Source organism: Mobula birostris, chromosome 7, assembly GCF_030028105.1.
Source record: "Mobula birostris isolate sMobBir1 chromosome 7, sMobBir1.hap1, whole genome shotgun sequence".
Lineage (NCBI taxonomy): Eukaryota > Metazoa > Chordata > Chondrichthyes > Myliobatiformes > Myliobatidae > Mobula > Mobula birostris.
The window spans coordinates 164,081,613-164,105,960 of NC_092376.1; the positions used below are offsets into that span (position 1 = coordinate 164,081,613).

Genomic DNA, 24,348 nt, shown 5'->3' on the forward strand with positions numbered 1-24,348 from the left:
TCACTAATGCCTTATGAAAACTCAAAATAACATCCTTGTTTTCATATTCTAGTCCTCTTGAAATGAATACCTCCAGGTCATTAAAAAAAATTCTGTAACAAAAGAATGTTCATGGTTTCAATATTTAGGGAATTGGGGTATTTCAGACCATGTACAAGCTAACTTATAACAACAGAATCCAAATGATGTATCAACAAGACAGTATTAGTTACATGTGACTGCTTTGGATAAATCAGGTGAACACTTTGCTAAACATTTTATTGACACCATTCCCCCCACTGCTCTGTTCTCAGTTTTCGAGGTTACTCTAACGTTGATTAAGTCAATATCAAGAAACAATACTTCATATTCGAATCAGATGAATTACAGCCTCCAGAGTTCATTCATTTCATTTAATTAGAACTTTTTGCATTTCCTACTGTTAGCTTGGATATCCAGCATCCATGATAAATCTCTTGGTAATATCAGATAATAACTTTATTCTAACTTTAAATATACATTTTTGTTTGGTGTCATTACATGATACTTTCACCTTTCATTGTGATCCATTTTTGAAAATTGAATCCTGCTCACTTTCCAACCTACTTCACAGCCTCTTTTGTTCCTCTTCCTCATCTGAAAACCCCTTCACCTTTAACTATTCACTGTTCTAATGAAATGTCAACATGAAATGTTAATTCTCTCAAGAAGCTGTCAAAGCTGCTGGGTATTGCTAGCATTTTGGTTTGGTTTTAAATTTCCAGTAGCTACAGCGTTCTAATTTAGTGTTAAATTTACCTGTGATCTTTTGAACAGAGTCCAAAATGGGATTGGTCACACTTCTCGGATCTTCTCCTTGTTTTATACAATTTCTTATTTTAAATAGTAAGTCCAAGCTGACCAAAAGCTTGTTTCCAATGTTAAATAAACCTGGAGGAATAAAAGATAATTTGAATTATATAAAAATGTCTAAATCAGCATTAAGATAAACAAGCTGCTGATATTTATCCATAAAAAATATCTATCTTGAGAATTATACCAATAAGCGATTATACATCTGTTTAATTAAGAACCATAGATTACAGAACAAATTAAAAAAATAAAATAGGGACAAACAATCCAGTTCACTATAAAACCCAAGTGTGCAACAAATGAAAGTTAAAGGCTTCTGCCACAAAAGTAGTTGCAGTTTATTTCAATGATGGCAATGAGATGCAGGAAAACAACTTGAAGTGTAGTGGGATAGCAAATACAAAGTTATCAATAAATTTTATCTTTATTAAGTTCAACCTACAGTCATTAGAATTTTGAGTTAATTCATTAGCTCACAGAAAAATGTAAAATCATGTACTCCAATATCACTTTTGAATTATGAATAAACCTTCACACATCCAAATAAGGTATGAAAATTGCCTACCTAAAGTTACTGTCCTCCAAGAGGACCACAATCTTGTCATGGTATGAAGGCCTGCGTGCCTCAATGACCTGGAGAGCTATGCTGGCTGGAGTCAGGGCTTTATGCTTAGGCTCTTGGTAGGGTCACCCATGCCAAACAGTTCAAAGGGCAGAGGCCAAACAAGGAGTGGACCACTGGTCTTTCAGGAATGGGGTTTAGCTCAGGACTAACAACCCTGACTGATAAAACTAAATTATTAAGGAGACAGCAATGAAGAACCCTTCTACATCTGAGAGCGACAGTATTCCTGATCCTCCATGTGGGACTTGCATGACTGACAGTAGTGAAAATAAGAGGAAGCTGCTGAGATGATAAAGGAGACCCAGAACACCTCCAGAGATGGATGATCTTCATTGCTACTCTAAAAAGGTAAGTGTGCTGCAACTAAAAAAACACCTTTGTTCTGCCCATAGTTGGGGTGATGCTGTAACAGGGTAATTGCGTCAGCATTTTCCACTGTAAATCTAGGTATAAAAGATTATGATGGAAAATAAATGGGAAGGCTGCACTGCAGACACAAACATTTTAATACATTGTTCAGCGTGATTAAAAGACTGCTGAAAGCACAAGGTTACCGCTATGAAAGGAATTTATGGACTTGGGACAAAGCCCACTAGCAACCATCTTAATTTCAGAAAATGTTATGGGGCCGTCTGAAGTAAGCCTGAACAAACCTTTAATCTTTTCATGTACCACCAAAGAGTTAGTTATGAGTTTCTTTTGGATGTGGTAGCTCAGGGATGAAAAAGGATAAAATTTGGAACTATTCCCCCCCCCGGTCACTCTCAGCCATAGTAAAGTCCAGCTTGTACAGTAAGAACTAAAGTTGTACCATGCCTATCAAAATAACCTGGCCAACTGTTACTCTGCAATTAGACCCTCCATTGAGATATACAGCATTAGCAATGCATTTGAAGTATGACAAGTTTACATAACAACAGTAACCTATCCCAAGGTGCTCAAACTGCTGAATGTATTTAAAAGCGATATCCACATATGTTTAGATAGCAAAAGAATCAAGGAATATATATAGTGTAGATAAGATTAAAGATCAGTTATGCTCCCTTTGTGTGGTGGAATAAGCACAAGGAGCCAAATCCTATCTTTGTTCAGTATTAAAATAGAAACCTGAAATGTAAATATGAAAAGGTCAAAAGCTCTGATCTTAAAGTGGAAATTCAGCTCTCACAGTGGCACAGCTAGTAAGTAGATCCTCCGCACTGCAGTGCCAGAATCCAAATTTGATCCTGAGCTTGGGTACTGTCTGTGTTGAACGTGCAAGTTCTCCCTGTGATTGCATGGGCTTTCTCCTATAGCCCAACGCACTATAGGCTTAGTAGATTAGTTGGCCACAGTAAATTGCCCCTAGAGTGCAAGTAAATGGTAGACTATAGGGCAGCTGATGAGAAGGTGTAGAGAACAGAAAATAAGATGCATGTAGGATTGGTATAAATGGGGTGGGGGTGGTCGATGGTGAGCATGAACTTTATTTCCAAGCTGTATCCCTCTATGACTTTGCTTTGATTATTGCCCTGCTGTAAGTTTCACTCAGAAACTATACTCTTGCAACACTGTAAATGGATAATAATGATTTTATTTATATAGCACCTTTCAAACATTAAGATGCAGGCTTAAAGTGCTTCACATAGATTGTAAAGATAAATCAATATCGTCACAAAAATGAGACAAAATTAAAAACCCTAAGTAAAAGCACACATTTATATAGAGTAAAATGTAATCAAATATATCAAATTATATAAATGTAATCAAAATCAACAGGCATTAGATAATCCTATAAGAAGGGCAAATTTAAAAATAGTTTTTAAAAAATGTTTTGAAACATTCCGCAGTACTAGCCTGACATATCTCAGTCGGTAGAGTATTCCCGATTTTTGGTTTGTAAGAGCAAAAGGTCGCATCACCAGTTTTTACATGCTTGGCTCTAGGAACACTAGGCAAACGAATATTTGCAGATCTAAGAGAAGTCATGCCAATTCAGCTTTCAAAAGGAAAACAAATTTAAAAAACCCTTGTTCTTTGCCCTCCCCTAGTTTTCACACTCAAAGAAAATTTCATTAAAATGTACATAAAAGCAGAGAGACTTGAGATGCATAGATAATCAATATGCCTGCACTGTACTCATTTCCCTTGTTTCTTCACTCTTGTATTAAGTACAATCTAAGAAAGATGAACTCAGACACAAACTTTCAATATTGTACTTTAAAATCAAACTAACAAGTCTGAAATCAAGTGTCAAGTGAAGTTTGTCATTTAACTATATACACATGTATATAACATATTTAACTATTTTATATATATAGAAACCAGACGTTTCTTCGAACCAGGATCTAAACCATTTAACACACAATAACTTATGACGGCAAGGATAAAATTTACAGAAGAATCACATATAAATAACAAACTAAAGTGCATTAATATTAAATATTGTAAGGTATGGAACAGATTGACCTGTGACAACACTTCAAAACAAAAAGAGGAGTGATACAATGGAACCAAGGGGGAAAATGAAGACAGGAAAATAAATAGAGACATTTAGAGAAATAAAAACAAGAGGCCACAAAGATGTAGTTTAAACCAGAGGCCTACTTTGTACAGAATTAAAACACAACTTGAACCTGACTCAAGAGCTGTTCTGTTTTTCAGGCAAAACCATTGCTATAAACATTGCAATGTTAATCATGATGTGCTGGCAGTGATATTAAGCAAATCATCCTGACTTGGATGAAATACTGAAGAAGGAGTTGATATGATATAACCCGAATGGTGATAATTTATTGGAATATTCATGCACCCTGACCTACTGGGCTTGGGTTGGAATTCCAGATTTTGGTGTAAAATTAGTTCAACAGACAATAGCCTTAATACAAGCCACCACTTAAAATGACACCATCAATTCCAGTTCAGTTGTGCCAGATGACTAACACCATGAAAAACAATAGTGGTTGCATTTTACCATTCTCTTTTATCCAAAAAAAATTTGAGTTCCCCCTGGGGTAGAAGAAGCAATAAAAAAAATGTGCTGTCACTTATTATACATAACTAACTCCAAATTAAACTACATCCAAAAAGGGAAAAGTTAACAGGCATGACAATACAGTGATATTATATTCTGTATTACAATTCTCGTTAATTATCCCTTCAGTGATTTGCTTATAATTAAATTAAAGCTAATTTTATTTTAACTATCACTGAATGCTATTGAAACCAGAATAGAAATCCTAGAGATTAAAAGCCCAACACTGACATTAATCAAATAACATTACAAATATTTACTAAGACACTGTCATTAGAAATGACTCACTGAGTTGCCTTTATTACTTACATCCTTCATATAGATGAGTAAAAATCTTTACATCTCCATCTGAATGTGCAAGTTATAGTAATTTATAATAAATAGTATGTACAACAGGACAGTCAATATAACATAGAAATACAGTTGCATCAGCATGAATTAAGCAGTCTGATGGCCTAGTGGAAGAAGCTGTCGCGGAGCCTGTTGGCTCTGGCTTTTATGCTGCGGTACCGTTTCCCGGCTGCTAGCAGCTGGAACAGTTTGTGGTTGGGATGACTAGGGTCCCCAATGATCCTTCGGGCCCTTTTTACACACCTGCCTTTGTAAACGTCCTGAATAGTGGGAAGTTTACATCTACAGATATGCTGGCTGTCTGCAGAGTCCTGTGATTGAGGGAAGTACAGTTCCCATACCAAGTAGTGATGCAGCCAGTCAGGACACTCTCGATTGTACCCCTGTAGAAAGTTCATAGGATTTGGGAGGGCCCATACCAAACATCTTCAACCGCCTGAGGTGAAAGCGGCACTGTTGTGCCTTTTTCACCACACAGCCAGTATGTACAGACCACTTGAAATCCTCAGTGATGCTTATGCTGAGGAACTTAAAGCTGTTCGCCCTCTCAATCCCAGATCCGGTGATGTCAATAAGGGGTTCGCCCAGCTCCATTCCTCCTGTAGTCCACAACCAGCTCTTTTGTTTTTGCGATATTGAGGGAGATTGCCATATACAGGTGTCCCCTGCTTTTCGAACGTTCGCTTTACGAAACCTCACTGTTATGAAAGACCTACATTAGTTACCTGTTTTCGCTAACAGAAAGTGTTTTCACTGTTATGAAAAAAGGCAGCGTGCGATAAAAAGCAGCGCGCGCACCGAGCAGCTGCTCCTCCCCTGGATTCGGAACTGTATTCTAGACGGCATTGTTTAAACACGTGCCTGTCAGCATCCGTTTGCAAGATGTAAGGTATCAGAAAAGCTTAAGAGAGCTCATAAGGGTGTTACACTTAGCGTAAAACTGGACATAATTAAGCGTTTCAATCATGGTGAATGAAGCAAGGACAAAGTGAGTTTGGCTTGTGGAAGTTCACAAAGATGATGTTGAAGAGGTTTTGGCATCCCATGACCAAGAACTGATAGATGAAGAGCTGATGCAATTGGAAGAGGAAAGGATAACAATCGAAACCGAATGCAGTAGTGAACAGACCGAAAGTGAAGTCGTCCAGGAACTGAACGTGAGATTTTTGCTGCAATGATAAAGTATGACTTTAATTTTGAAAGGGTACGGCGGTTTAGGGCATATTTGCAAGATGGTTTTAGTGCTTACAAAGAACTTTCTGATAGAAAAATGCACGAGGCTAAGCAGTTAAGCATACTGTAGTTTTTCAAGCCTTCCACATCAGCCACAGCAGACGACGAAGCTCGACCTTCGACATCGAGTCAGGCAGACATAGAAAAAGATGACCTGCCTGCCCTGATGGAAACAGACAACGATGAGATGACACCCCAGTGTCCCACCACCCCAACCCCCGGGCCGCGGACAGATCGTGGAGAATGCAGCGGTAGCCAGGAGGCACCCAGCACATCTTTAAGAAAAAAAGCCGAAATAAACAAGCTAATTAATTAGGTGCCGCCCGGCACGTAAATGTCGGCCCAGATCAGAGGCGATTGCCAATTGCATCAATGTGCTCTGCGTTGTCTTCTCGATTCCAGTAAGTGATACTACACTGTACACACATTATTTCTACTTTATATAGGCTGTACATTTTTATGTGTTATTTGGTATGATTTGGCAGCTTCATAGCTTAAAGGTTACCGGAGAGAGTGTTTCTGCCAAGAGCGCTTGCGTGAGATCTTCGCTACGGAGAACAGTGCAGGCAATGATTGTAGAGAAGTATTTCTACTTTATATAGGCTGTGTATTTATCATATCATTCCTGCTTTTACTATATGTTACTGTTATTTCAGGTTTTGTGTGTTATTTGGCATGACTTGGTAGGTTATTTTTGGGTCTGCGAACGCTCACAAATTTTTCCCATATAAATAAATGGTAATTGCTTCTTCGCTTTATGACATTCCAGCTTACGAACCGCTTCATAGGAACTCTCTACCTTCGGATGGCGGGGTAAACCTGTATTAATGGAAAGATTTTGTTTCACTTTATTTTCATGCTAGAATCAGCTTTATCGTCTAGCTATTGATCAGAACAATAAATGACTCCACTGTATGAATGTTGCCATACACCAGTGAGAAAATAAAAATCTCATCTACTGATCTTATCCTTCAATGGTGTCACAAAAAACTGTGGGTCAATTGTTTAAGAAAAATAACCAGATGGCTTGAGTTGGAAAAATAGATTGAGGTACTTTTATTTACCTCAAAACAAGACAAAAACTGGAAAAAAAAACAATATATATATATAGCCACCCTCAGACTAAACACAAAAGAAAACTCCAAAGCCTTGGTAACCTTGAGGCTTATAACTGCTAAGCCCCACCCCCTAGACCAACCAAAAGCTAATTAACTCAATTAGCCAATTAAAGATGGTATCCTCCACCATCAGCACACCTGTGCAGGTTGCTGCTGCCTCTTTGTGAGACAGCTCCATGCAGAAGCTCTGTTTCTGACCCAGTCACTATTACTGTGGGGATGAGTGTTTTACCAAGTGCGCCATGTGCCGTCCGTAGTCAGTGACGGGCCTTCGTCACATTACCACTCTCCTCTCCTGCAGCGGCAATGTTTGGCAGTCTTGACAGGAAGTCCGCTGTGATGTTCTCCTTGCCTGCTTTGTGCCGCACACAGAACCTGAAAGGTTGAAGTTTCAGGTACCACCTAGTCACCCTGGCATTCCGGTCCTTCATTGTCTGGATCCAGGTCAGGGCTCTGTGGTCCGTCTGGAGGTCAAACTCCCTCCCAAGGTAGTACCTAAGGCTGTCCAACGCCCACTTGATTGCCAGACACTCTTTCTCGATTGTGGAGTACTGGGTTTCACGGGGCAGAAGTTTCCTGCCGAGATATAACACAGGACGTTCCTCACCTGGCTCTCCCTGAGCCAGTACTGCCCCGATGCCTGCACCTGAGGCATCCACCTGCACCAGGAAGTGGTGTTCAAAGTCAGGACTCTGCAACACAGGGGAAGAACATAATTTCTCCTTCAGGCCCTGGAAAGCACTTTCACACTCCTCACTCCATTCCACAGGATTATGGGCCAACTTGCAGGTGAGGTTGGTCAATGGGGCTGCCAGGGTTGAGAAGTGAGGGATGAACCGTTGGTACCAGCCCACTAGGCCAAGAAAAGACCGGACCTGGGTCTTGGTACGGGGCCTGGGGCTGTTCAGAATGGCCTCAACTTTATCCACCTGAGGCTAGACTTCACCTCTCCCCAACTGATACTCCAGGCACCAGGTTTCCTGCCTGGCCCACTCACATTTCTGCAGGTTGAGTATAACTCCTACCACATTGATTGCATCTAGGACTCGACGAAGGTGCTCCAGATGTTCCTGCCAGGTCAGGCTAAAAATGACCACATCATCCAAATAGGCAGCGCTGCAGTCCTCACAACTTTGCAGCACTCTGTCCATAAGACTCTGGAATGTGGCTGGGGCATCATGTAAGCCAAAGGGCATCACCGTGAACTGAAAGAGCCCTAGAGGGGTCCTGAATGCAGTGAAGGGCCGGGACTGGCTCTCCAGGGGGGGCCTGCCAATACCCCTTGCAGAGGTCCAAGGTGGTGATGTAGTTGGTTCTCCCAATCCTCTCCAGAAAGTCCTCAATCCAGGGCATCAGGTAGGCATCGAAAAATGAGATGGCATTCAGTTTCCTAAATTCAATGCAAATGCAAAGAGTTCCATCCTTCTTCGGCACAATGACAATAGGGCTACTCCACTCACTTTCAGACGGTTCGATGACTCCCAGCTCCAACATCAAGCGGACCTCCTCCTTCAACGCCTTCACCAGACGTTCTGGTACTCAATAGCCTGACTGCCGTACTGGACTCTGACCTGGTTTGACTCGGATGGCATGCTGCAACACATCTGTATGGCCTGGTTTCTGTGTGAAAAACTGAGGGAAGGTGTTGAATATGACTTGCAATTCAACTGGCTTCTTACCATCCAGGTGAGAGAGATCCACCTTGGCAGGCTGTTTCCAGTACAGATTTCCGATTAGGCAGATGTCACAAACCAGTGGTGGGATGGCCAGTCGCAAAACTAAGCGTGCTTTTAAAAAACGAACTGGGCTATGGTCTCAAAACCAGCAACTTCAGATGAAGAATGAGGATGAGTGGGAGACAGCGGCGATGTCAGAGGAAGAGGCACAAGGGGCAAGATCCAAAACCCGACAGCTGCAGCATCGGAAGGGGGTCCCTCAACCCTAGAGGTGGTAAATCTCTTCAAGGACTTTTTAGCTGCCCAGAAGAGAGATGATATTCTCCAAGAAGAGCTCCGGGGTCTGCGGATCTCACTGCAGGCCTCCCGACAGCCTGCCCTACAGCCATCCCACCACTGCCACCATATGTCACAAAAAACTGTGGGTCAATTGTTTAAGAAAATAACCAGATGGCTTGAGTCACAAAAATAGATTGAGGTGCTTTTATTTACCTCAAAACAAGACAAAAACTGGAAAAAAACACACACACATATATATATATATATATATATATATATATATATATATATATATATATATATATATAGCCACCCTCAGACTAAACACAAAAGAAAACTAACAACCCAAAGCCTTGGTAACCTGAGGCTTATAACTGCTAAGCCCCTCCCCCTAGACTAACCAAAAGCTAATTAACTCAATTATCCAATTAAAGATGGTATCCTCCACCATCAGCACACCTGTGCAGGTTGCTGCTGCCTCTATATGAGACAGCTCCATGCAGCAGCTGTTTCAGACCCAGTCACTATTACTGTGGGGATGAGTGTTTTACCAAGTGCGCCATGTGCCGTCCGTAGTCAGTGACGGGCCTTCATCACAAATGGTTATTGTACAAATTTCCAGAAGAAAACTATGTAGGATAGGATTAATTATGACATTAGGCCTCATGATTAGGGAGAATTTTACCATTAAAAAACAGCAATTATTTCAACCCAAAATTTAATAAAATAGAACAGCATGTAGTTTATAAATCCAGTTTTGTCAAGTGGCATGCAACAGAGCATATATGAGCAAATTATCTCAAAGCAGAACTGCTACATATGAGCAATCATGTGCATCAATCATTATTAAAATGTAAATGATGCCTGTTTCATACAATATGAAATTATTTCTAGAATCTCAGAGAATAAAGAAATTCCAGAATCAACTTGGGTGATTGTAAGGGAACAGATACACAAACTCAAAGGTAGGTAAATTTCTTACCTGAGCTGATGTCAGTGAAATTATGAAGTGCAAGGCAGTGAGGATTCATGCAGATTTTTGTCTGAACGATAACCACCTGGAACTGGCTTTCTGTTAGCAGCCAGCATTCCTCAGGGCCAGCTAATGAACTATAAGGAAAAAAAGAGAAAAAAAAAGGTTCAGAATTTTTTGAAGCTTTATTACAAATTTGTTTTTGTAAACTTCTGCAATAATATTGAAGCCCATGGCATGTGAATGATCAACAACCTATCAGAATTGGGTATATTCTTTTGAAATGGCATGTTGAGAATTCACTACATCCCCTTCTCTCATCACCTCCATATAGCACAATTAATAAGGCAAATCAAGACTGCTTTATTTAAACTAAAGCTTTAATATCAGCGGCACAGAATTACTTTACTTAACTTCAAAACTCTTAAAGTGGAACTGACACTATGATGCACTGGGCAAACAAATCTAATTAAAGCTTAAGTGGTGGTTTAACATTTACTGTATTTAATGAATTGACAATGATTTTCAGTTTGACATATCATGTAATAAACTGTGTCAGAGCTTTCAGCTCTTGCTCCTCTAACTCACATCCCAGGTGCACAGAGATTTGGACATTTTTTGCTTTCCGTCCATCTTCCCTCTTACTTACCACTGGACTATATTTTGGGGAAACAAAACAGGATTTTTTTTGTTCTTTGTTACCTCATGAAAAAAAATTAAAACTCAGAGCATTCCTGTTCATCTAATCCAAGCACTTGCTTAGAGTATGGAAAGTGGAAAAAAACAGCAATAGATCAAAATTTCAAAAGGTGGAGATTGAGAGAGAGCAGCATGCATTTTACAAGTCAGTGACAATTGGACCATTACGTTGTGTGGCAAACAATTATTTGCCCTATCATTAAGCTCCTAGTTACTTTTTTTTTTACATTCTTCAAGAATTGTATTAGATACAGAATACAGTTAACTAAAAATTGCAGCACATAGTAGCAGCTGCATTTCCAAAAGGAGTGCTGTGGACAGAATCCAAAAATACTCAGCAAAATACTCCTTTACTGGACTGAGTTCAACAGAAGTGCATATACTTATACAACATGGTAGACATCCAGACAGACCACAGAGCTGCAAATGAAGTAGAGAAATGAACTTCAATACCCTCATGCTTTCTTGCTGAAGTGAATAAAAAGCATACTGCCATCTACTGGCATTTGCACAAATGAATACAGAGCAAATTGGAAGTTAGTATCTTGCTTTCCAACTGTATAAGGTGAAAATACATCAAGAATTTTGTGGTTTATAAAAGTAACTTGAAAACAGAATTAACTTTACTCATATCAACATTTCTTAGGACATCCTTCAGGACTGAGATTAATAATATTAGAAGGCGGAAGTTTAGGGAAAGAGGGGTAAGATCTAAAACAAAAGCAGTGAATATATATGTCAAATCTCTTACTAACTCTTCCTTCAGTCAGTCCTGACGAAGGGTCTGGGCCTGAAACGTCAACTGTACCTCTTCCTAGAGATGCTGCCTGGCCTGCTGCGTTCACCAGCAACTTTGATGTGTGTTGCTTGAATTTCCAGCATCTGCAGAATTCCTGTTGTTTGTCAGTGAATATATGAACAAGCTGCCAGAGGATTTGGTTGTGATGCGCCCAACAGCATTATTTAAGAAGCACTTGAATAGATTCATGGAATAGAGGAGTGTGCAGGAATATAAACTGAATACAGGAAATTGGGATTAGCCGGGAGGACAACTGTCAGTATGAACTTGATGGTCTCATGAGCCTGTATCCATGCTGTATTGTTCTACAACTCCAACACTGGCTCAACTCTAGTTCTATGGATTCTGAGGTAGCTACTGTCAGGTTGATGGTTGATGATTTGTAAGGTGGTGGGCTATCTTCCAGTGTTCAGCACATATCCCTCCTGCATTCCCCTTCCCCTATGTAACTATGCAAGTGCTTCTTAAAAGGGGTGCTTCAACCATTTCCTCTGGAAGCTTGTGCCATATACACACTACCCTTTGCTTGAAAAAAGTTGTTTCTCAGGCCCCTGTTAAATTTTACCCCTCTCACTCTATGCTCCCTAACATTCTTAACCTCAATCTGAAGAATTGTGCATTCCTGATGTCCAGATTCTCAACACTGCAGTACTTGGAATGCTCTATTTCCACTTTGAATAGTCATGTTCCAGAGGTTCCCAAGAGTCAGTGGGGATATTACATTTCTTCAACAAAGCTTTGAGCACATCCTCAAACTGTTTTCTTCTGGTAATTTTGTGCCGTGACAAAGTTTAAGAATAGAGGGTGCTTCAGGAACATGCGTCAGGCAAGTTAACGAGTAGCGAGCTGAGTGCAACTAAGGTCTCTCTGCTGGTCTGGAGAAAAGGCACTGATACTGATTTGATTTTGCCAATACATTTGGAGGAGTCAGAGTGATGGTGCAGTGGTATTTCTCCCCCCAGTGCCTTGAGATATATGCTGCAGGTAGTCCAGGCCTCAGTGCTTACCTGAGTTAAGGCATCACTACAGCCCTGATAATATTTAAAAGAATTCATAACTAATAGCTTAATAACTTAATACTGACTTTCTCATGCAAGTCCACTTATTTCTATTCTTGCTGTCAATCCACTTTGTTGTTAAAAGGAACAATTTACCACAAATGAGCTATCCAAACACTGCAATAACTGCACGTTATTCACCACAGAAATGCTTGTGGGCTAACCTTGATCTCTACCCAAGGATATTTCAAAGGCTGGGAATGGAATCCAGCTACTCACATTGCCATTCAGGCTGGCAAAAGTCACAACCCCTATTGCTTTCAATAGGATAATTTTCGGAAAGAATGGTAATGCTGGTGGGTGATGGGGAAACATTTCCCACCAGTGACCATCTGTGAGGAAAGGGATAGAAGATGTGGTGGAGTATGAGTGGAACCAGCCGGCCCTCCTACTAAAAATAACACTATGGTTGGTGTAATTTTCTTCATCATGTAATCTTGGAATGAATATACTTTTGGGCTCTCTTCCCTAGGAATGAATATGTGCTTCAGCCAAACAAGGATAAAAACATAACAAAACGTGGAAACATTTGGTAGGATATTCTTCCCCTACTCAACATCTCTTTCCCCTCTTCCTCTGCTTTGCTGTAAGGACATGTTGGCTGAGTTGACACAGGATTCTGTCGACATTATTCAGACAGAACACAATGAAATACAAAAGTAATGGCACATGATGACTATTTTGCAGGTTCTTACACCCAACAACCAAGTCTTCAATGTTGGGGGGGGGGGGGGAGAAAGGCTGATTTTGCATATTTACAAACCTCTTCCAATCAATAACAATTGTTATGGATTCCAAATTAATAAAAAGGGTAATTTTTTGAAAGCCTGGCTTTATCAATTTTCAGAAGATGATTGTTTATTATATGCATAAACACTTCATTCTGTTTAGAGATGCCGCTGCCCTGCAATCAGCAGATCTAGATTTGGCCATGATGAGCAACAGCTTGCGTATTTGTCCACAACAAATCAGTGCTGTTACTGAAGTAACATATCTCACAGACATTTTATCAAATAAAATTAGACTTTATACCAAAAGAATATATGACAAGTGATTTGCAAACAACAAACAACAGGAATTCTGCAGATGCTGGAAATTCAAGCAACACACATAAAAGTTGCTGGTGAACGCAGCAGGCCAGGCAGCATCTCTAGGAAGAGGTACAGTCGACGTTTCAGGCCGAGACCTTCCATTTGCATATGTTTTGATGAACATCTTAAAGAGTAAAAAGTTGTAGAGGAAAAATGGAGAAAAGCATTACCAAAGCTTTGGACCTCAACAACTGGAAGCTCACCTGACAGTCATGAAGTGATCAAAATTATGCATGATACAGAGATTGGGAATGCAGATACTTCAAAGATCAAGTAATTATCTGATGCAAATAAAAATAAATCAACTTGCACAACAAGCTGACCTTTTGCTGTAAGATCTACAAGAACAAATGCTCCTGATTTGTCTCAGATACAAAATTAGTCTTTGATTTACGAAAGGTGCATTAAACAAAAACAACTGGGTGGCTTTGTGTTTCTAATTAACACACCACTTGATTTTCCTGAATTTCATGAGAACAAAGGCAGATTGCTGCCCTGGACCTATACAGTTCAGTAACTTGCAGATGCTTAATGTAAGACCACTTGTTAATAGACACAGTGCAGGATTACTGGCCAAAATTTTGATCATCCACAACTGTTCCAAGTACTCGCTGTACTAACAAGATCATGTGTTATACTTACATCACCATTGTCCTTAATTGTTAAAAAAAAAGCAATAATGTTCATCAAGAGCCAAGCACCAGCTGGTTTTACATTTCTTTCCTTTTCAGATTTTCTAATCAAGTTGCAGGCACAACATGTGAGGTGGGTTGACAGGATAGAGCGTGTTTGCAGCAACTCTAAATGCTTTCAGCTATCAAAACCAGGCTTTTCTGCTAGAGCAACAAAGCAAATACGTTTATAATGAAAAGCCATCACCCTGAAACAGTGCCTCCATTTCCATTTCAACATTAGCTATGAAAGCTGGTTCATGATTTTTAGCATTTTCTGTTTTTATATCAAAATGAATGCTTTGCCAGTTTAAATTAAACTTGCCTCTCTAATCTAGTGTTTAATCACAAAGTATTAATGAAAACATGAAACCCATAAACAAAAAGTTTTAAGAGAATAAATAATAAATACATAAATAATTTTTTTCTTTAAGTGTTTGAAAATAAACAAAACATCACATGTATGTAAGGGCATAATATAAATCAGGAGTTTCCAACTTCTTTATGCCATGGACCAATACCATTAAGCAAGGGGGTCTGTGAACCCTCGGTTGGAAACTGCTGATAATAGTGAGGATGAGCAATATTGTTTTCAAGTTCATTGCAACCTAACAGTTTTTTTTTAAAAAACAAAGCACCATTTTGTGTTAAACACAGAACCACACTACAGTAACCTCATTTCCATGTGTGGAGGCAGCTGGTCCCTGCACCCTCCAATTCCTTGCAGCAGTCGAACAAAAAATAATTAACTAATAAAAAAGGCTCGTCAATTGAATGTTTTCTTTAACTATAATTTAATAATAAAATAGTAACATAAAGGTCCTTACTTGTGTCCACCCTTGAACAACTGGCTATCACACAGACCACAAAAGGTGGCTGAAGATTCAAAGTAATTAGGCCATGAGTTCTGTTCAAGTGTTATCGTTTCATTCACCTCTGACAAGACCAACCGTGAACTGTTGAGTTCCTGAATTAAACTGAAAATTTCATGAAGTTCAGCTTCATTCTCTGGTATTTGAACTGTTCTCCTGAGCAGAAGTAATGTAGTCTGACGCTGTAGGTCCTTTGAGGCCTGAGTTAGCCCTTCCTCTGGATTCAGCAGACCCAAGGAAAGGGTATTACTTATCTGAAATTAAATTTTAAAACAGTACATAAAAAAATTTTTTAAAAGAACAAGTAACAGCCAGATGTTGTGTACAACTAACCTGACATCTTTTACCTTTTAAATTTTATTTTCTGTCTCCATCTAGTCTCAATGGACGCATTCCCCACAAACAATTGACATTCTGAGCTCAAGTAGTTTACTTTCTACACTCTTTTTCCATTTATCTCGCACAGGAAATTTTTTAAAAACTGTTTCTTTCTTTGGATTATTCATTATCTTGTATTTTGAACTTGGTTGAAGATCAAACACCAGAGACCGCATTGAACATACTGACATAAAATTGTTTGGTTCCCATTATTTTTGTGATTTTGGCCAGCAAATGATTGTGGTGATATGGTGAAATGGCAGGAAAGATTAGAGAGGCAGAAGACCAGTCATAACCTTTATGCATAATACAGCAGGCTCAATAATCACATGGCCTAGTCCTACTCCGATCCCTTATGACACGTTAACGACTTTGGATATATAAACTTGCCTCTTGCCCAGAACAGGTTAAAATTGCAGAAGACTAATTCTCTTCTGTTCTATAGAGTAGTCCAACATAGGAAAGGGTCTCTCACCCCCTGTTGTTATGCCGAACTAATTGAGTTAATTACACCTAATCCCCTTTGCTTGCACTTTGTCCATATCCCTCCATTCTCTGCATATTCATGTGACTATCTCAGAGTCTCTTAAGCACCTTTATTATATCTACCTCCACCACCACTCCTAACAGCATATTCCAGGCACCCACGACTCGGTGTAAAAAAAATACCCAGCACACCTCCACCCCACTCCCATCTTAATTCGTGGACTCTTGTATTAGAAATTGAGCCTGGGAAAAAGATACCAGCTGTCTATTCTATCTATGCCTGTATAAAAACTTCATATACTTGTTTCAGGTCTCCCCTCATTCTCTGCTTCTTTGTCCAATCTATATTTGCAAAACATGCCCTCTAATCCAAACAGCATCTTGGTAAACTGTTTCTGAACCCTCCACATCCTCCTGCAATAGGCTGACCAAAATGAATGCAATACTCTAAATTCAGCCTAGCTACAGTTTATAAAGTCCTGACCCTTAACATAATGCCTTCGCAGGCAAGCATGCCATCTGTCTTCTTTACAACTTGCACAGGCACTCTCATAAAGATAGACGTACCATAGAGCAGCCTACTTCAAGGACTCTCTTGCCTGTAGTCCTGTGAACAAGAACTTTTTCTAAGATTAAGTGATAATTTTGGAAGAGGGCCTCAGAAGGAAAGTGGACAAGTACTGTCGCTAACTGTCAAAGGCTTTTCATGAGTCTTCTGTTCCCTCAGTGGTACAGCAACTGCACTATCTTCTGTCATCAGAGACATAAAAAACTAATCAAACCAATTTAATGATTTCAAAAATAATTATTAATGAAGAATGAAATTATTTAAAATACCAAAATATTAACAGATAGCACAAAATATTCAAAGTACCTAAGTACACTGGATCAGTAATCTAGTATATAAAACTGATGCCAAGTGAGATATGCACGTGTACCCTCTGCTCAGGACAAAGTACCACAGATAAATAATGTCAAGAACAATGGTGGTGCAGTTAATAGGGGACCTAGAGGATCTACTCTAGTAGGCCAGTGGCCAGCTTGTTGGTTTCATAATCTTTCTAAATCTTTAACCGTCTCCCAACCCAGACAGTTAAAACAAAAACACTTAAGTTGGTGATGAAATGTTTGCAAATGAATTGCCAAGATCAAAGAACAATTCAGCCCAATCCTCAACCACTCGAGCTCTACACTGAGTTATTTCCACGTTTAAGTTGATTTAAATGATTTGAAAAATACATTTAAACAGTAAAAAAAACTGTTTTCTAGGAAAGAATAATTAAAAACTAATGTGACAAACAAAATAATATTTATAACCAAAATCCCAGCATCTGACCCACAGCAAATATCCAGGAAGTGCTAAAATATGAATGGCTAAGAGCAAGCAATTCACTTGGGAATCATTTGCCAAGTTGAGCCTTGTTGCTGTGAAAATATACTAGACTGAGATTAGGGCAATTTTATAAGTAACATAACTAAAAGCTCCTTCAGCCCTAAAAACTAAACCACGCCAAGCAAAAAAATTTTACATTTAATTTGTGACTTTGTATAAATTACATTCATGAAATTATTCACACATAAAAAATTTACAAGGCAACGCAGACCATGTTGTTGATTTTTATTATTGTATACACTCTGAAAAGAAGTACTCACAACAGGTTTTGATGGCTTTATATCTTGTTTGTCTCTTGTAAAGTCATAGCCACACTTTGGACAAATTCCTGGTTTGTACCTATTCATATAGACATATGTACATTTGGGATTTTTACATCGTCCTTTACCTCTGCAAGTCGCCAAACCCAGATCCTTCAAATACAAATAAATTTGTTATTGTCAATGTATACTTTAAAGTTGTCATAGTATACTAAAAACAGGTTTGATAAGGAACTGTGGAATACAGTGAGAATTATGTTAGAGAAATTATTATTCTCAGAGATAGTGTCAAAATCCAAAAAAAGATGAGGGGCAAAAATCACTCATCTGACATAAATTACATGCTTTCAAGATTTTTCAGGTAATAGATGTTTTCCATCAAATAGCTTATCTCCAGCTTGCAACTTCTGTATGTCAATCACTTTCCATTACTTGCACCATTCCTCACTGCAACCCCTCCCCATAAACATGGCTGTAGCCTTTCTCAGGTATGCACACAAAAAGTGGTCTAAATTGTTATTTTTTTATATCTAAATGACTCTGGATTTCTGGCATCAGTTTGCCACTACCATGTAAACCTTTAAAATTATTTCCGTTTCAAAAAGGAAGTAACTGGAATTTCCTTCTGAATATTTTGTCTGAAAGATTGAGCAAAATTGTAAATAGAGATTGAAGCAAAATTGAGGAAATATCAATACAATATGAAGGATATAAGAAGTAAAGGTAGCTTAGAGAATAAAAGTTCAGAAAAGCCAGAATTTCTTAACTAAACATTTATAATGAAAATCCTAAACCTTTTTCATAGTGAATGTATCACTTACAAAGGCACTCGCTTTGTTTGTTTTAGGAAGAGTCATACATACAGTTCGGACAGAAACTGCACTGGCTTGAGGTGATCCACTCTCTGCAGACATTTTTAATTCTGCCTGAAAGCAAAAAAAAACACAAAACTTCTTTATACTTATATCAGCACAGTCACAAAAAGGTGTCTTACTACCTCTAATAGAATGCTGAAGCCCCAAATGGAATGGGAGCGGGTCTTGCATTTTAGTTATTATCCTCACTACTCATTATTCTTTAGACAATCTGTCAGTATTGGTACTATGACAAAGGTAGGTAACAAACTAAAATTAATCTAGATCTTAAGAGGCTTTATGCTGAGTTTGTATGAAGTAGTATTATGGCTAGGTTTTATACTTTTAAGATTATGGATTTGGATTTTTAAACAGAGTTTATTTTGCTCCTGCAGTTAATTCACTGCATCCCTTATTAAATTTAATGCCTTTCGATGCTGTCCCTCAACCATATCAACTCAAAAAATGCTTTCAGTCTGGAAACTTACTGCATTCAGAGTACAAGGTATGAAATAGTAGTTTACCAGTGTAACTGAAGGATGGGATACAGTTTATATGGAAATTAGCATAAATAAAGAACTCATAAAATTATTTAAAAGTGTAGAATAAGGAAAGATCGTCAGTCTGGAGGTTACTTTTGGTAGTGACTGCTTGTCACAACCAAAATATACCTATAATAATGTCTAGTAAATATAAAGTTGAGATAATATCTTATTTTTATACTTGGTTTGTGTGTGGACAAGGTGGGACAAGTAAACAAAAACAGATTGGAGCCTGCATCACCTTAACTCGTGGATTACGCTTAAAGTTCTGCATCAGTTCCTAATAAGCTAATAGGAGTTTAGTGAGGGAAGAGAGTACAGGAGATTAGTGGGAATGAACATAGCCAAAAACACCAAATGCAAGAAATCTAAATTTTAAAAAAAAACAGAAAATGCCAAGAATAAATAGCAGGTCAAGTGGAATCCACAGAAAGAAAGTCAGATTTACCATTATAGGACTGATGAAGAAGCTTCTTCTTGAAATGTCAATTCTGTTGCTCTTTCCACAGATGCTACCTGATCTACTGAGCATTTCCAGGAAGTTATTTTTATTTTCTACTATTTTAATCTGAAATCCAAGAGTTCTGCTTCCTGCACACAATTAGTTCCACAACAGTTTACGCCTCAATTCTTGACAAAACTAGGAGAACCTCGAACCTCCCTGGTCGACAGGGAACCACCATTATATTTTGCAAAGAATGCTTCCATTGTCTTGCTTTCAACTACTCCCTCTAGGCAATTATACTGGTAGGTTTGATGATTTGGGTATTTCTTTTTCTGCAGTTATTATGGGTCAAAATGTCTATTACTAGAGGACACACAGTTCGGATGAGGGCAAGCAGGTTCAAAGGATTTGTGAAAGACAAGCTTCTTTTCGCAGCGCGGAATGTGTTGCCAGGAGTGGTGGTGGAGGAAAATGCCACAGGTATTTAAAAGGCCTTAAGATAGATATACAAATATGCAGAGAATGCAGGGATATAGACCATGTACAAGCAGAAAGACAATTTAAGTTGGTATCATTCGCTGAACAGCTCAGCATATCATGGGATGAAAGGCTGTTCCTAAGCTGTACTGTTCGAGTTCTACAATAAGTGTAGATAAATGAAATAACATTAAAATAGGTCCTTCCATAAACTGGATACTTCCAGCCTTTAACCCACACCAATTAAATTTCTGGCTATTTAAAATGTGAATTCAGTAGAAATCCATCAATTGCTATCAGTAATCCTTCCATCTCGAACTGCAAACGGCCTTTGCGGCACATTTAAGTTATTAAGATCAAAGCTGCTGCAGCAGGCAAGATAATTTTCACGATTTGGCATGTTTACAAAGTCAATCTGATGTCACAAAGATTAAAATCAAATGCAAAGCACTTGCCTGCTCTTCTCCATCTGTGTAGTTTGGATGCAATACAGAATGGCCCAGTTGTTTTAAGGTGCTGGGTTTCAGGCCTGATGGGGGTACAGAACTCATCAAACTCTTTGCAGAGGAACTTCTAACTAAAAAAAAAATGATAATTTTCATTATATTTTAATCAAATAAATTCAGAATAATTTTGTAATAACTTATGATCATCTCTCCTTTCTGCAGGCATTTCTGATGACCAAGTACGCAGGCACTATGCTATCTGGCCTCTGTGCAACGAGCACATGGATGCCTAACATTTGCCTTAAATTTTTTCAGTCCTAAACTATCTTGGTGAAAAAATAATTACACTGAGGTTGTTAACCTTTTACCTCAACAATATCATTTTCAAAGCAACACTCACAACACGCTGGAGGAACTCAGCAGGTCAGGCAGAATCCCTGGAAAAGATTGGTCAACGTTTTGGGCCGGAACCCTTCATCAAGACTGACAAAGGGTTCCGGCCCGAAACGTCAACCGATCTTTTCCACGGATGCTGCCTGACCTGCTGAGTTCCTCCAGCGTATTGTGAGTGTTGCTTTGACCCCAGCATCTGCAGATTATTTTGTGTTTAATATCATTTTCAAAATGCTTCATTAAGGGAAAAATGTTTTAAGATTTCTCCAAGTTAACAGGCACTCTATTTATTTTCAATTATTTGCATTTTATTCAAAATGATAAATTCTAGCAGTGACAGATTTGATCCCTTTCACTGCAAGCAACAATTAGCTAACAGCATATTGTGCAGAAATAGTTATATTCAGTAATTACTGAGTTCTGAGATTATTGTACACTGAAGAGGTACACTACATTACATTTTTCACAGTTTGAATTGTCATTTCAGACTTTTGGAGCCACAGCTGGAGACTAACCAATGAATAGAAGTGAAACAATACAGAAAACATAAAAATAATTAGGCTTTGTAACCTGGGACGCGTGATGTCATGGAATAAATAAACTCGATATTTTTGTAGCTGCATGATTGATAGAAAATTAAACAGAAAATAATTCATATTATATTCTCACAACATTTAAGTGTATAGACAAGTAAAATCCTGGGCATAGAAGACTGCGAACTTAGTGCAAATAAATGGGATATAGTGCAAATAAATGGGATTAGTGTAAACAGGCACAGTAGGCACCCTGGACCTGGTGGGCCAACTGGCCTGTTTCTGTGCTGTATGACAATAATCATGTTAAATATTTCTATACCTGTAACTCCATTACTAGCAGAAGATGCTGAACATTCTGCTGTCTCCGCTTGACTGACAGGGACCGTAACCACTCGAATATAGGTGACCCCCGACTGTGCAGCTGAAGGAGATACAGCACATTGGAATATTATAGACAAGGACCTCTTATCACATGTGCATCACAACATGTAGTAAATAATATCACTTGTGTTAACAACAAACACACCTAAGGATGTGCTGGGGACAGCCCACAAGTGTTGCCATGCATTCTGGCATCAACATAGCATGCTTACGCATTCCGCTGAACACCATAAGCAACAAAATGGCAACAGCAAAACAAGCCCCTTTCCTCTTCTAGAGAACTGTGACAACTCTGACAGCATTTTAAGGATATCAAAACATTGGAATGGGTGTAGGAATTTACCTGTATACTACCATGCATACTACCATGCATACAGAACCATCATCATGTGGGAAGATACTAGACACTGGAATTTGGTTTTATGAATATAGCAGGTTACGAAATGATGCAATTAACATAACCAAAAAGTGTCATCACTGTGACTGAAATGAATTAATTAAGAGACATACTTTCCCTGGCTTTAAATGATTTTATGATCTGCCTATGACATTTTAAGTATTAGTATCAATTGAGAGATTAAAAAAAATTGTTTCTAAACACACAAAACATTATGATGAACTGGAATGCATTTCAAAATGTGGAGGAACCAAGCAGTAACTTTAAGAGTACCAATGCAAACATTTAAATGATTACGAAGAAAAAGAGATGGAGAAATGGACGTGAGTTAGTTTAACAAGAGCTTGCTTCCTAAAATTGTTAGGTCATTTCTCTTCTGATTTTTCTTAACCATTTCATTGAGAAACATGGTCTTCCTTTCCCATTAATATTATGCTCTGGCTTAGATCAAATATTTAATATCCTGTGCACATCTTCCCATCAAGCAATATGGCTATCTGCCTCTCATCATTTGGTTTACTGGCTTTACAGCTGACTTGATATACTATAATTCAACTGATGAGACTTGACATAGTTCAAACAGAGGTGTCTGTCCCACTCCCATCTGGGAGGAAGCTAATAACATCCATGCCAGGACTAGCAGACTCAAAAACAGTTACTTTCCCCAAGCAGTAAGTCACCTTATTTGTAGCCTAGCTTTACAGAAATACAATCAATCTACGCTTATCAGCTATCTTCTGCATTTATGTTGATTGTGTGTGTTTTTTTTAAAAGTATTATTAGAACATAGAAATCTGCAGCACATTACAGGCCGTTTGGCCCACAATGTTGTGCAAACCAGAGGAGAAGAGGAGAAGATGGTGGCACGACGGCAGCATGCGCGGCCACTTCAGTGGTGATGTCTGTTATCTGTCAAGTAGGGGACCATGCACAATTCCGATTTGGTGGAGACGGACGTGAGAGCACGGAGGAACATCTGGAAAACTTCTGAAATGCCCGCTTCGCTGCCGCTACTACTGTGTGGTAACTAGAATTTCCGGAGCAGAAGGCCCCGAAATCCTCAGCTTTGCATGTTTTAAAGGCCGGGGCGAGGTTGAAGGCGCTCGGCAGGCTGTATCAGAGAGGCCAGTTGGAAGCTCGAAGTTTTCGGACGGATGGACTCAGTGTCGGCTGTGGTCGGCTGCTTCCAAGGCACCGGCAAGTTGACGGTGCCTGGAGGTTTATGGCAGGGAGTTTCTCCCTTTTGCCACCTGCTATCAGGGACTCGGGAGTCGATCGACTAGGGGACTTTTGAGACTTTATTTACCATGCCCAGAGTTTGTTCTTCATCAAATTATGGTATTGCTTTGCACTGCTGTAACTATATGTTATAATTATGTGGTTCTGTCAGTGTTAGTCTTTGGTTTGTCCTGTTTTCTGAGATATCACTCCAGAGAAACATTGTATCATTTCTTAATGCATGTATGCATTTCTAAATGACAATAAAAGAGGACTGAGTGGTCTCGTAATCTTAAAGAAGACCATGTAACCTACTCTAGAAACTGCTTGGAATTTCCCTAGCACATAGCCCTTTATTTTTCTAAGCTCCATGTACCTATCTAAGAGGCTCTTAAAAGACCCTATTGTATGCACTTCCACCACCACCACTGCCAGTGCATTCCATGCATCCACCTGTGTGAAAAACTTACCCCTGACATCCCCTCGGTACCTATTTCCAAGCACCTTAAAACTATGCCCCCTCGTGCCAGCCATTTCAGCCCTGGGAAAAAACCTCTGGCTATCCACACGATCAATGGCCCTCATCATCTTATATAGCTCTGTCAGGTCACCTCTCGTACTCCATCGCTCCACGGAGAAAACGGAAAGTTCACTCAACCTATTCTCATAAGGTACGCTCTCCAATCCAAGCAACATCCTTGTAAATCTCCCCTGGCACTCTCTCTATAGTATCCACAATTATTATTGTCTTCTTTTATCGTTTGTGCATCGGATCCACTGTAACAATTATTTCGTCCGCCTTACACTTGTGTACAAGAAATTACATTAAACAATCTTGATGTCATAATTCTCA

The 24,348-nt window shown here is 39.0% G+C and overlaps 1 protein-coding gene across 1 annotated transcript in view; it reads right to left on the reverse strand.

Moving 5' to 3' along the window:
* LOC140200543 (HMG domain-containing protein 3-like) overlaps positions 1 to 24,348 on the reverse strand; it is a 98,599-nt gene that overhangs the window by 33,851 nt on the left and 40,400 nt on the right. The window contains 7 exon segments of the mRNA XM_072264027.1: positions 718 to 909; positions 10,109 to 10,236; positions 15,245 to 15,543; positions 17,807 to 17,959; positions 18,628 to 18,728; positions 20,576 to 20,701; positions 21,819 to 21,920. Coding sequence (XP_072120128.1) covers positions 718 to 909; positions 10,109 to 10,236; positions 15,245 to 15,543; positions 17,807 to 17,959; positions 18,628 to 18,728; positions 20,576 to 20,701; positions 21,819 to 21,920 — 1,101 coding nt within the window.